The 13,694-nt window shown below is 48.7% G+C and overlaps 1 protein-coding gene across 7 annotated transcripts in view; it reads right to left on the bottom strand.

Moving 5' to 3' along the window:
- The window catches only part of ABCC8 (ATP binding cassette subfamily C member 8), a gene marked incomplete at both ends in the record, with an annotated part of 71,691 nt that extends 58,274 nt beyond the window's left edge, over positions 1-13,417 (bottom strand). For 5 of the 7 annotated variants that reach the window (XM_084237815.1, XM_084237814.1, XM_084237813.1 and 2 more), the window contains 5 exons: positions 144-386; positions 1,883-2,049; positions 7,351-7,472; positions 11,781-11,922; positions 13,270-13,417. In XM_084237815.1, the coding sequence (XP_084093941.1) occupies positions 144-386; positions 1,883-2,049; positions 7,351-7,472; positions 11,781-11,922; positions 13,270-13,417 (822 nt within the window). The remainder of the gene's footprint in view (positions 1-143; positions 387-1,882; positions 2,050-7,350; positions 7,473-11,780; positions 11,923-13,269) is intronic. The other 2 variants (XM_084237817.1, XM_084237816.1) reach the window with 1 other exon arrangement.
- Positions 13,418-13,694: the final 277 nt, after the last annotated feature.

Consider the following 13,694-nt stretch of genomic DNA (forward strand, 5'->3'; position numbering starts at 1 on the left):
TGACTATGGGCAAGCCTCTTTCCCTTCTCGGTTTCCCTTGCCCCACCTAGCCCTGGGGTTTGAACTAAAGCCTTCCAAGATCCCCGTCCGTGACTCTAACCCGGAGGGTGGGGAATGGATGGTGTGGCTGTGCCCCCACTGACCGCCTGGGCGTCGAAGGCCTCACAGAGCAGCCGGTAGTTGGTGAGGGCCCTCATGGCAATAGGCAGCTTTCCAATGGCTCGGAGATCAATGGGCTTCTTGTGGGCAGTCTTGATGAAGGCATTCATCCACCAGTAGGTGCCTTTGGACAGCAGGTTCACAAAGGGCTGAAGGAAGCGTACTCCCAGGTCCTGCAGATCCTCGGGGGGTTTCACCTCCCTCGGCGTCTTGAAGAAGATATATCTCTGTGGGCACACGGGCCACCAGGGATGGGTTAGTGCAATTTTTATCACTTTCCACTTTGCCCCAGCTAAGGCCTGAGGTTGTAACATCCCACCTTTCACCTCTAACAGGTGGGGTCAATTTGCCTGTTGTGAGGATGAGGGTCTCCTCTCCCTTTACATCTTGGCTCTAATGCCAAGGTCTCCTAACTTGAAACTCTTCATTGAGGTCTATTCTGAATCTACCTGCTGGACTGGGTTGGGTAAGTTGGGTTTCAGAAAAGCAGAAACCTCCTTCTATAGCGTGTGCTCCAGGAATCTGAGAACACCACCATTTTTTCATGCTGGATTTGTAGGTCATGGAGCCATGCAGATCTGGGTTTGAATTCTGCCTCTTCTGATTACTAGCATGGTGTCTTTGGACAAATCTCATCTAAAATGTCTCCTCGCTGAACGAGAGGGTGACATTTGCATCACAGGGGTGCTATGAGGATCAGTTGAGACAGGAATGTAGATGGCCTCTGTACCCTCCAAACCACCAACTAAAAGCAAAAGAGTTGGAGAAATGTAAATTAAAGTAGAACTTCACATTCATCAGGCCGGCCAAATTAGAAATGGTTCTACTTCCATTGCTGGTTGGAGGAAGGGGAAGGATTTTCCTATTCACTGCTGGTAGATTAAAGTCTTTCCTGAAGATGATCTTCAACACTGATTAAAATTTAAAATACACAAATCCTTTGAACCAGCGACTCCAATCCTTGGACTGTGTTCCATAGAAATACAAATACAATACATGAAAATATAACTGTGTTTAATACAGTATTTGTGAAGGCAAAAACTTTGCAACAAAGTGAATACCCACGCAGAGGGCAAAGTTTGAATTAACTGTGACTCATCTACATGATGGAATATTAGGTAGCCATTAAGAAAACGGAATTAATCATATTAGACTTGGAGGGAGTCCTACAAGATTAAGAAAAGCAAGGTGCATAAAACTGTTTTTAGTATGATTCTATTTTTACAAAATATTGAGAGGCAACACCTGTCTATGTGTATGTGTTGAGAAAAAAAAGCCTGAATAGATACAAGTACATGGTATTATAGTAATAAAAATCGAGGATTGAAGGAGAGAGAGGAAGAGAGGAGGGCACAAATCTGAGAGATGGTAAGAGGGGAATGCAGAAATGAAAAGAAAAGACATGTATACAGCCTGTACTCATTATCCCTCACCCTAGACCCCTCCAAAAAAACAAAATCCTGAGATGCCAGCACCTGAACATTATTTCCTCTCTGAGATGAAACCCAGAATCTTTCACCCTGCCCTCTCCTCTCTCTCTGGAAGCCAAGAGTTGGTCCAATGGATTGTTCCTCCTGAATCTTCTCCCACTGACCTCAACTCCCCTTTGGGGGCAGGACTCTTTCCAGGACTTGGCAGAGCAGCAGGGCGGGGCTCACCCCAGGGACAGGGCACTGATAAGAAGTGTATGCCCTCAGGTACATTTCAAGTGGGCAGTGCTTACCCTCACTCTGATGACGTTGACCTCCACAAGGAACAGCATCCCGTAGAGGACCACCAGCAGCCCCGTGAGGCAGAAGCGCAGCTGGGAGAAGCCAATGGCGTGGTCGTAGAACTTGACAAACTTGATGGTCTTGGTGATGAAGGCCAGGGTCCAGTAGACTAACAGGGCTGCCAAGACGAGGTAGGAGAGGTTGTGTTTGTGTGCACCCATGTGTGTGCAAGTGTGTCAGAGAAAAGAGAGGAGGTGTGTCTTTGCATGTCAACAAGTGTTTCGGTATGAGTGTGCACACTTCTAAGTAAAGGGATATGTGTGTGTGTGATTTTTGTATAATGCACATACAATAAAATGTTCATGATAGGCATATTAAAGATATTGTCTTGTAAGTCAAGAAGGTCAGTCAAATTTCCCTTTATCACAAATAAAAAGAAAAATAGGAAAATTATTTCTTGAATTTAACAGTTACAGGCACTATGCCAAGTAAGCACTTAAAATACATTATCTCGTTTATTCCTTCCAATAACATTGTGAGGAAATACCGCCATCATCCCCAACTTAATAGACAAAGGAATCAAGGTTCAGAAACATTAAATAATGGATCCAAGGTCACGCCCAAAGCCATTAAGTGGCAGAGCTGGACTAGTCTAACTCGACGGGCTTCGCACCCTACTTATGATGGCTTCCTGTGCAATGTCCAAGGTGGAAAAATCTTAAAAGTTCTTCAGTCTTGATTGACTGCTCATTTTACAAATGAGGAAACTGAGGCAGAGAGAGGAGGTAACCTGCCCCAATTCCCTGAAAGCAGTGACAGAGAGAGGTTAAGAGTCTAATCTCTGGGGCCTCCCCTGGTGGCGCAGTGGTTGAGCGCTGGGCTGCAAAGCTGCCCGCAGCCTCTGTAGCACCGGTTCGATCCCTGGCCACTGGCAAGGGTCCCACATGGCGCGACAGACCTCTCCTGCCACACCCACTGCTCCCCTCAGCAGTGTATTTCATTGGTCTGCCTGTTCTGTTTCCCGCTCTGGCTCTGGTGAATTCTCTCACCATCCCGCGCTTCTGACTGCACCCAGTGCATGTATAAATAAATAAATAAATCTTTAAAAAAAAAAAGAAGTTTAATCTCTGGTCCCCCCAGTCCAGAGTCCACTGCAGCATGATGATGCTCCTCAGGGAGCCTGGGCAGTGGGAGATAGAAAAAAGAGAGCCATGGTCCGCCAAGACATGGGTGCCCTCCAGTAAGACGCACTGTGCTCAGGTCCTATGATTTGATAATGGTGGGACCATGGGTAAGTCATTTAATTCATCCAAGTGTCAATTTCCTTATCATAAAATGGGGGAAATAATAGTACCACCTCAAAAGTTGTCCTAAGAAATGTCATGAAAACAGTTAGCACAGTGAGCCCGGCACTCAGTGGGTGCTCTTTGGACAGTAGCTTTTAATGTTTTTATTATCTCCAGAATACAGACTTGGGACCATAAACATCAGAAGCTATCAGGGGCTTCTAACTTCTAGATTCCCACCACTGATAAACCACTGTCAGCTGGCTACAACAAAAGCCAGCAAGAAGTCCCCCTTTAGAAGCTGCTTTAAGCACAGGCAGCTCCTTCCCACTCATTCCCTAGAGTCACATGCAGATAAGTTCAGCATATACCTTCAAGAGCCCTCTTTAGTGGAACCACAGAGAAAAAGCCTTTTGTCCTGCCCACCGTGCCTAGGTGCTCCTGGACATGAATGCCAGGGCATCTCTTGGTAGCAAAGCCTGTTCATAACAGCATCATAAACAACAGCCAAAAGATGAAAGCAACCCAAGTGTTCATTGGTGGATGAATGGACAAAGAAAATGTGGTTTATACAGCTGACCCTTGAACAGTGAGTTTGTACCATGCAGGTCCACTTACATGCAGATTTATTTCTATAAGCACAGTTAGCCCTCCATAGCTGTAGGTTGTACATTCATGGATTCAACCAAACATTATAGAGTCTGAGGATGTAGGACCCATGTTTACTCAGAGCCAACTAGAAGTGATCTGAGTATTTGCAAATCCAAAAACCAACTCCCAGGAGAGACCAAGGGGTGACTGTAGTTAAGTTTCAGGGGTTTCAAAAGCTATGTGTAGATTTTTGACTGCACAAGGGATTGGTACCCCTAGCCACTACCACCTTCCCTCACTGAATTGTTCAAGGGTACACTGTACACACAATGAAATATTATTCACCTGTAAAAAAGGAAGGACATGGGCCTCCCCTGGTGGCGCAGGCAGTTGAGCTCCGCGCTGTGAAGCTGTCCGCAGCCTCTGCAGCACCAGTTCGATCCCAGCCGGCGAGAGTCCCACATGGCGTGGCAGACCTTTCCTGTCTCGCCCGCTGCTCCCCTCAGCAGTGTACTTCATCAGTCTGCCTGTTCTGTTCCCCGTTCTGTCTCTGGTGAATCCTCTTACCCTCCCATGAATTTGGCCTATACCCCGGTTCTTGCATAAATAAGTGAATAAATCTTAAAAAAAAAAGTAAGGACATTCTGACACATGCAACCACATGGGTGAACCTTGAGAATATTATGCTAAGTGAAATTAGCCAGTCACAAAAGAATAAATAGTGCATGATTTGACTTATGGGAGTTTTGTATAATAGTCAGATTCATAGAGTCAGAAAGTAGAATGGTGGTTTTGAGGGGCTGAGGGACAAGGAGAGAGAGGGGAGTTACTGTTTAGTGGGTACAGAGTTTCAGTTTGAGAAGATGAAAGTTTTGGAGCTGGATGGTGCTAATAGATGCACAACAGGGTACTTAATGTGAATGGACTTAATGCCACTAAACTGTGCACTAAAAAGTGGTTTAAGTGGTCAATTTTATGCTATGTATATGTTAGACCGCCCCCCACCCCCAAATGCCCCAGCCCAATCCTGAATGTCCTCGGGATAAAGACCAATGCCTGTGGTGTGAACTTCAAGACACTACCTGGTGCAGACCCCACTGCAGCTACGGCCATTGAAGTTCAGTTCTCTTCCATCCTTAGCACTCTAGCTGCTATTTTTCTCCCAGATTTCCTAATGTACTTTGTTTCTCCTGCTTCAGGATCTTGGCACATGCTAATCCTTCTGCCTGAAGCATTCCCCTCTGCCTGCTCAGTTAGTTTCTACCTACCTTTCAGTTCTCAGCTCAAAGAACATTTCACTGATCTTATCTGGGATCTCAGATCAAGTTTCTTTTTTGGAACAATGTAATCCATATTGTGGCCCACCTTTCTGCAGGATTCCTGACCTGGGATCAGTCAGCAGCCTCCTCAGAGGACCAGCGGTTCCCACAATACCCCATGCCTGTCAGTTCCTGTAGCTCATGGGATGTATCCTCTATACTTTTCCCTGTTCTAGAACTTCTGTGAAGGGCAAAGCTAACAAAGGGGAACACAGGGAATGAGACCTTATTCTTAGGACAGGGACTGGTTCATCTACAGGTGTTAATTTGTGTTTAAGGAGAGAACATTATGTACTTTCTAAAAGATGAGAATATGAACTTGCTAGATGGCCCCAAAAGGTGTTTTTGGAGAACTGGTTGGCCAGGCCCTGGAGCTCCTGAGGGGTTTTCTGTGCATCAGGAGAAGCATCATAATCTCCACTGAGAGCTCCCTGAAGCATTTCTTAACATCTTCCTCTTTCTTCTCTTTCCTCTTTTTTCTCTTTCCTGCTGCCTGCTAATCCTTCAATTAGCAGAGGGTCTTCTGGGGTGAGGGGTTCACCCCAGAACTGGGTACCCCAGCTCCTACCTTACAGAGAAGGCAAACCTATGATTAGCTTGAGAGATAACCTCTACCCCTTCACAACTCTCATACTGTCTCTGGCTTAACACAGAGGGTTCCAGACACCAAATGTCAATTAGACACTATGACAGCTAAAAATCATAGTCTGACCTAATAATGCAATCTGAACATAGCCTGATGTACAGCCCTGGCCTTGGACTCAGCCCAACCCAGAGGCATAGTCTGAGATCCTTTAGACATGTAGTCCCAGAAATGGTTAAGAGCCTGCTTAGGTGCCAAGCTCCTGAGATCTAAACTTAGCTCTGCCCCTTCACTAGGTGGGCAGATTAATGCACATCATTAACCTCTGAGCCTCGGTTTCTTGATCTATGAAGTGGAAAAGGCAAAGGTACCTACCTCACAGTGTTGCTGTAAGGATTAAATGAGTTATTAGATGCAAAATGGTTAGGATCGTGTCTGTTGCATATAAGTGCTAAATGAGTATATGCTGTTACTCTTTTTAATCTCTCTGAGTTTCAGTATTAACAAATGTAAAATGCACATGGCAACAGTCCCAATAGGGAGATTGTGGGAATCAAATGAAAAAATGTATACAAAGCCCGGCACACAGTGCATACTTGTAAATGTCAACAGTCATGCTGTTGTTTCTGCCTGGGACCCAGTCATAGTGTCAGAAGCCCTAAGTGGGCATTCCTTCCTGATGTTCCCTAAATGCTGGCAAGCTACGGGCTCGATCCTTGGGCCTTTCTCTTCTCTTTCCAGGTGACCTCACCCAGGTTCAAGCAATAGAGGCCACCTATAAGCCCGTGACTGCTGTATATGTACATCTCCAGCTCTGACCTTTCTCTGAATGCCCGACTTGTTTATCTCACTGCCCATTTGACGCTCGTGTTGGCTGTCTCAAAGTTAACATGCCCCAAGCACCCCCAACCCCTGCTCCTTTGTCACGTGTATTATTAATACCACCTTTCACCCAGGCACTCAGAGCCCGAGCCTAGGAGACTTCCTGACACCTCTCCTGGCCCCTGACCTCATCTCCTATCATTCTTCCCCTGGCCCATTTTGGCTTTGCCCACACTGGCCTCTTTGCCAAGTTTTTCCTATCAGAAGACCTCTGCAATTAATGTTGCATATGCATGAAACATTCTTTCTCCAAATATCTGCATGCTCATTCTTATCAGAGATCTTTCTCAACTGCCTTATAAAGTAAGTACATTACCATCACTCTCTACCTCTTATCCAGTTTTTGTTTTTTTTTAAAGATTTATTTGTTTATTTATACAAGCACTGGGTACAGTCAGAAGCGCAAGAGGGTGAAAGAATTCACCAGAACCAGAGCGGGGAACAGAATAGGCAGACTGACGAAATACACTGCTGAGGGGAGCAGAGGGCATGGCATTTGGGACCCTCACCCGGCGGCAGCCGGGGATCGAACCGGCGCTGCAGAGGCTGCGGGCAGCTTCGCAACCCAGCACTCAACCGCTGCACCACCAGGGAGGCCCAGTTTTATTTTCTTCATAGTATCATCACTACCTATTTGTTTACTATCTTTGTCTTCTCTCACCAGACTGTAAGCTCTAAGGAGGCAGGGATTTTTTTGTTCTCTGCTTTTAAACTTATAGTGCCTAGAACAGTACCTGGCACATAGAAAGTCCATAGCAAATATTAGCTGAAGGAATGAATGAAGTACCTAGCCCTTTCCCATACCCTCCCTCTCCTACCGATCAGCAGCTTGGGGAAGTTGGAGGTCTCGATGTTGTGATAGTAGACCACGGAGGTGACAGCAGCCAAGAACGCCATCCCAGCCGGCATGTACAGGTGGAGATGGCGAGATTCAGTCACCCTGAGATGGGGAAAGAGAGGGAGAGAGAGAGAGAGGATATGGATGTGCTGAGTACCACAAAAGGCCACAAACTTAGGGCTTAGGGCTCAGCACACAGTAGGACATTCAGATCATATGCCAGCTCTACTCCATAGATTGGTAGCTCTGCCTAGTCCATCCCCCAAACACGCCTCTCACCTATGGGCCTGGGAGTCCATACACACAGAGATGCTCTGAGGACTCCGTGTTCAGGCTTTGGATTCACGGCCTTCTCTCCTTGGTCTCATGCTTTCAGAACCTGACATCAGAAAGCCAGCCTTGGCAGTCACAGCTGCAAAGCCTCTGGCCTGGGAGCGCTGTCCCTGGTGTGCCTCGGGCAGGCCAGGGCCTATACACCACAGCTCTCTTAGTGACAGCCCCATTGAACATGAACAGCATAAGTCAACACTGGTCCCTCCCTGGGAGGCACAATAACAACCTGATAGTCAATATTTATTGAGCATTTACCCTGTGCCAGGCACTGTTCTCAGCACTTGATTAACTCACTTAATCTTCATACAATCCCCTGAAGTCAGTACTCCAAGTTTCCTCATTTTTCAGTTGAGGAAACTGAGCCACAGGAAGACAGTAATAAGCTCAAGGTCACTGCTTTTGCTTTATCCTTGGAATAGGGATGAAGGCAGCCCAAACCAACTCACCCCTTCCTCACCTAAACTCATAGAAACCCTGGTGGTGGGTGGACTCTGGTTTGGTGATAAGGCTAGAGCTCACTCCAAGACCTCAGGGCTCACCTTAGTTGGCCCCAATCATGCCCCTCCATGGCTCCCTTGTACAGAAAGCAAACCCCACACTCCTCTATCTGACATCAAAGCTCCAGGTGATGTGACCTCAAGCCACTTTTTCTGGCGCTGCAGACTGTTCTTTCTGTTGAAGTCATGGGGGGGGTGGGGAGGCAGCCATGCTCAGAGCTAACTGACTGGGCCATCTAGGGAAGTGACAGTGCAGATGAACAGAAGGCTGAGAAGACAAAGGAGTGAGCAGAGAGGAGGCAGCATCAGGCTGGATGTAGGAGGATGAGCAGGAGTTTAACAGAGAAGGAGGGAGGACACGAGGAGAGCCATGTGGGGACCCCCAAGTAGTCTGGTAGGACTAGGGTGCTAGTGTATAGCCGCTGCAGACTATTCACCAAATACAGTGTTTCCCTTCATCTCTGCCAAAAGAACCACAAATTTGCTCCAGCAGCAATGTGCCCAGATCCAGGGACTGGAGGGCAATTAGTTCAAGTAGTCAAGCAAATCCACACCCTTTTGTCAGTGACTTGTTTAAAGGTCGCCAGATATTACCTGGTTCTGGCCAAGGAGATGCAAAGGGACATCTACAGAGGATGATCTTCAGCATAAGGAAGGGGCAGGCGGGGACCATGCCCCCTCTGCCCTAGCCACCTCCTTCCCGAGTGAAACCTGCAGCTGGGCAGCCTCTTGTGACCATGGCTGGGCACACAGGATGGTGTAGAAACATGGGAAGAGGCTGGGTCCCGATAACATCACTAAGCCACCAAACCAACTAGAAATAGCAACCTTTTGCTTTCTTTCTAAGTGAAACTGTTATGATATTCTTTAGACCTCAATTAGTGGATATTTGAAGCAAAAGACTGGTACCGAGGTACGAGACCATCAGTCCCTAGTAACACAGAGAACAACCACCCAGGGGTCATTGACACTCCAGCCTTTCTACTCCTTGAAATAATTTTTATTCTATACTCCCTCACACATTTTTAAAAGACATCTGAATGTCATAGCATATGTCTCAATAAATTCTTTTTTTTTGCAACAGGAGGTAAAAATGATAAACATTTTATAAAATTAAATTAGATGAATAAGTATCACTGAAATAAGTGTTTTATGACATGACACAATAACCTAAGTTTAGGCTGCTTTACTGAAAAATATACACTGAAATAGGTAAGAAACTATGTAAAAGTTTTATATCTGGGTTCTCCCAGTGGATGGTAGTCTAGGAACATTCTAGTTATGTTGATAAAAACTTTCCCCAGTAACTTACACCACTTTGGTTATTGTGAATTCAGAGTATCACACATAGAAATAATATCCAAAAGAATAGAGGAAGCTCTATAGGGTTAAAAGACCTTCATCAATCACTAAATAAGCCTCACCTAAATTAGTTCTGCTTTAACCAGCCCCCACTCCTACCTGCCCACTAGACTTCTAGGCAGGTCTGCAATCCAGGCCAGGTAGACTGGAGGGACCACAGGGCAGAGTCTGTGGCTTCTCTTCTGTCTGCTCCCTTTCCCTGTCCTTCCTTCATGTTTGCCTGCCCGAGTGTGAGTCTACAGATGGAGGCCAGCAAAGACCAGGGAACGAGTGTCCAAACAGGAAGGGCTGCCTGACAGGAAGGGCTGACAGTTGGTAGGAAGGAGTCCCCGGATTGACCGATTCTGTGCTATGTGATCTCACCCAAGCCCCATGAAGCTGGCAAGACAGGAGTTATGAAGCTCATTTCACAGAGAGAGAAAGTGAGGCCCAGAAGACTGAGTGACTTGTCCAAAACCCCACAGTGAGCACCCAGCAGAAGCACCAGAGGAAGACCCAGCTCTACCTTTTCAATGAGCAGGTGCTCTCTTCTCAGTCACATTGCTAATTATAACTTGGTGAGTATGTCTGGCCTGAGGGTTCACGAGGCAGCTCTCCCCTTTCCAGTATCTGTGCCCCATTGTTAGGGGGTGCTGTGAAGTGGGGGGTAGGGTGGGAGGCAGACTTGTCACCTGCTAACTATGTGGCAGCACACCTGATCTTCCAGCTGGTTTGGGGGACTCTGATAACCAGGAAGAGTCTCAAGGCAAGAGGTTATCCCAGAGATGACCACTACAGCCAGGATGCAGGAATAGTGGGGGTGTGGGAGGAGTGAAGGAGTATGTTGGGCTGGGGTGTCCCTAGTCCTGCCATCCAGCTGCAGGAGCCAGGACTGGCAGGAGTGGGGTCTGAGTGTAGTCTGATACCACTGAGAATGCTTGGACCTCAGTTGGGACCTCCACCCTCCACCTCCTCACCCAGCCAGTCAATGAGCCTTGTCAATTTCTTGATTCTTCTTTGGTTAAATGTGTGCCTCATCTTCCCTTCTTCTGCACCCCCAACTGCTGGCACACCACTTCTGGCTGCAGTTATCTCTCATGTAGACCACTGCATGCACCTCCTAGGTGACGTTTCTACCTCCAGCCTGTCCCTGACTCAGAGTTCTCACCTAAAAATGCTGTGCTGACTATATCTGTCTTCCTTTCTAAACTAACAAAATTCCACCCTAACACCCAACCTGTCATTCAAAGCCTTCAGAAACATGCCCCCACTCTGATTTCCAAGGCTCCAAGCCACGATTCCCATGGCTTCCCTGCATGTGTGTCCCTGGCACTGCTCCACCCCTACCCACTTTCCCCAGGGAGGCCTTTGTTCGCCTCCCTCCCACCCCAAGGGCCCTCCCACTCCAGAACTCCTCTGCTGTCAGAATCCTAGTCATCTTTCCAGGATCAGCTCAGAAGCTCTCAACCCGGATGCCTGCCCATCCCTGCCTTCCTCTCTCCTCCCAGAGTACTTCCTTATAACATTATTCATTTTTTTCTCTTAAGGAGTCAATAAATGTTTTTGGACTTCATCATGTGTTTCGCACTGTGACTACAGAGATGAATAAAACCCAGATTTCTCTTGTAATGTTTTCTGACTCAGGGGAAAATGGTTTTGCAAATAGTTATAACTTTAAGTAGTGTGATCTGTGTTGTAACAGAGTTATGGGGAGTGTGCCATGGGGCCCAAAGGAAAGGTGGGTGTGGGGTGAAGTCCTTGGGAATGAGGCTAGAGATAGGGGGACTCACTGCGAGGACTCCCAACACCCAGAAAAGGACCTGGGGCCTTGTAAACAAGTGGGAACTAAAGAAAAGTCATAACCAAGAGTGATTTTGATTTTTTCCAAGAAGGGAAATCCAGCAGCTTGTGAAAGTGGCTGGATTTTTCTCACAGGATTTGGTGCACTCCAATAGGCCCTAGAGTTATTTCACTGGGTTTTGGCATGTAGATCCATGTTCCCTCTACTCTGTTGCATGGAGGCAGGGTTTGGGTCTCCCTTGTGTCCAGTGCTTGGCACAGAAATTCTGGCACACAGGAGATGCTGGTTAAACATCTGCTGGATTTATTAGTCAATGATACTGGCTCATAGAATGCAGGTGAGCTGGGGAGGGGGGCAACACCCCCACCCCCACCCCCGGCCTTTCCAGAGAGACCCTGGAGCAGATCTACTCTCCTGAGTCCTTCTAGAGTCACTCACCCATCAGACAGGATGCCTTCTGAGATCTCACACACCAGGACAAAAAGCAGCATGAAGGTCAGGATCCAGCGAAGGTTGTGCCCGGGAAAGTGGAGCCATGTGCTGTGGTGGATGTGTACTTTTGAGCTCTGACTGCCCCATCCTGCAAAGAGAGATGGGAAGATGTGGGAGGCCTGGCTCAGCCAGAGGAGGGTGCATGAACTCCAGGAGAGTGCTTGGACATTGGGTCCATGGAGAGGGGGCAGAACCTACCCATCTGTACACCTGTGCATGTGGATGCCTGAGCCTGGCACTTGTGCACTAAATATCCAAACAAGAAATCTGGAGCTGCGCAGGCTGACCTATGCAGGTAACCCATTTTATATGCTGACCGCTCATGCCACAAGTTACCACATGAATAAACCATTTGACTGAGAACAGAAGTGTGAGTGCTGGTACAATTTCTGATACACATTTGAGAGTATGTTGCATATGATTCTTTTCTATTTCTGTCTGTTTATCTTTGTCAATAACATCTCTTTGCTTCTGCAGCATCATCCTTTAAATTTTATGACAAATTTTCCTTTCTTCCCAAAAGCTGTATATGAATATTAAGATCTGTTTTTTTTTCCCCTCCTCTTAAAATGAATCAACACATTTTGGAGAGGCAAGGAACACCCAACTAGTTGACAGAGCTAGCCAGCTTGGGAAATTCAAGATCTTGCAGAAAGATCAAGGGGACCCAAGTGAAGAGGCATGCTGGGTGGCCCCTTCCAGCCACCATAGCCAACTTTGCAGACTGCTGCTTTTCAAGTAGGGGCATTGGGGGCTATATCCCTGAGTTGGTGCTGCAGGGCACGAGCCTGAGAAGTTGCCCTCTGGAAACCTGCTCTGCTGGGGTAGCAGGGGAAGGGGAACGAGTTTCTCTAGCTCGGTGGGGCTCTCTGAGGTACTGACCGCTGTCTGGCTAGCCCCTGGGAAGTACAGGGGTTCGCAGGGCCTACATCCCGGGCTCAGGAGCTGGCGCAGGCTGCTCTGTCCTGGGCCCCGCTGCGGTGACTGGAAGGGTGCCTTGGGGGAGGGGTGACCTCGCTCAGAACGCAGAGCCCCCCAAGGGCATCGCCTGACCCCCTCCCTACCTTTCCAGAGCTTTCACAGAAACCTCTGCTTTCCCTCTTTTCCATCTAACTCTGGCCGGGTGGTGGCAAAACTTGGGGGGAGGTCCTCTGGGTGAGGATCGGCCTCTGTGTGTGGTGCAGGTTTGGGGGTGTTACAGGGCATTATCGGGGCTGCCCTGTAACAGGGGCACCCGGGGCAGAGCGCGTAAGTGCGGGGGTGAGAGTCCTGGGACTACAGAGCAAAACACAGAACAGGGGCCCCCCCGGGAGCCAGGCAGACGGCGGTCGTGGGGACGCCAGGGGACACCGGGAGGTGGGGCGCGCCGCGCCAGCTCTCCCCCCACCCCCAGCCTCTGCCTTCCCCTCCGCCTTTGCTGTAGGCGCCCGCTCACCGATGAACAGGATGGGGAAGGTGATGAAAAGCAGGAAGACGTGCGGCACCACGTTGAGCGCATCCACGAAGCAACCGTTGTTGAGGACGCCATGGTCCACCCGGTAGGCGGCGGAGTGGTTCTCGCTGCCGCAGAAGGCCAGGGGCATGGCGGTGTGGGCTGGGGCTCGGCTGCGGCTGGCTCCACGCGCCTGCGGTGCCTCTGTGCCTGGCAGCTCCGCGGCCGGGCCGTCAGGCCCCCGCCCCCGGCCCTGCGGGCCCCGCCCCGCCCCGCCAGCGCTCCCGCCACCCCCTTCCTCCCTGCCCCCCACCCCTGCTCCTCTACCTGCGGGGCGGGTGCCTGCAGTCCGACCTGCTCGTGTTGGGGTGCGCTGTGCCCGCGTCCCGCTGCGCGCGTGCGCTGGTGAAGAGGGCCAGGCGGACTGC

Source organism: Talpa europaea (genome assembly GCF_964194135.1).
Source record: "Talpa europaea genome assembly, chromosome: 1".
Lineage (NCBI taxonomy): Eukaryota > Metazoa > Chordata > Mammalia > Eulipotyphla > Talpidae > Talpa > Talpa europaea.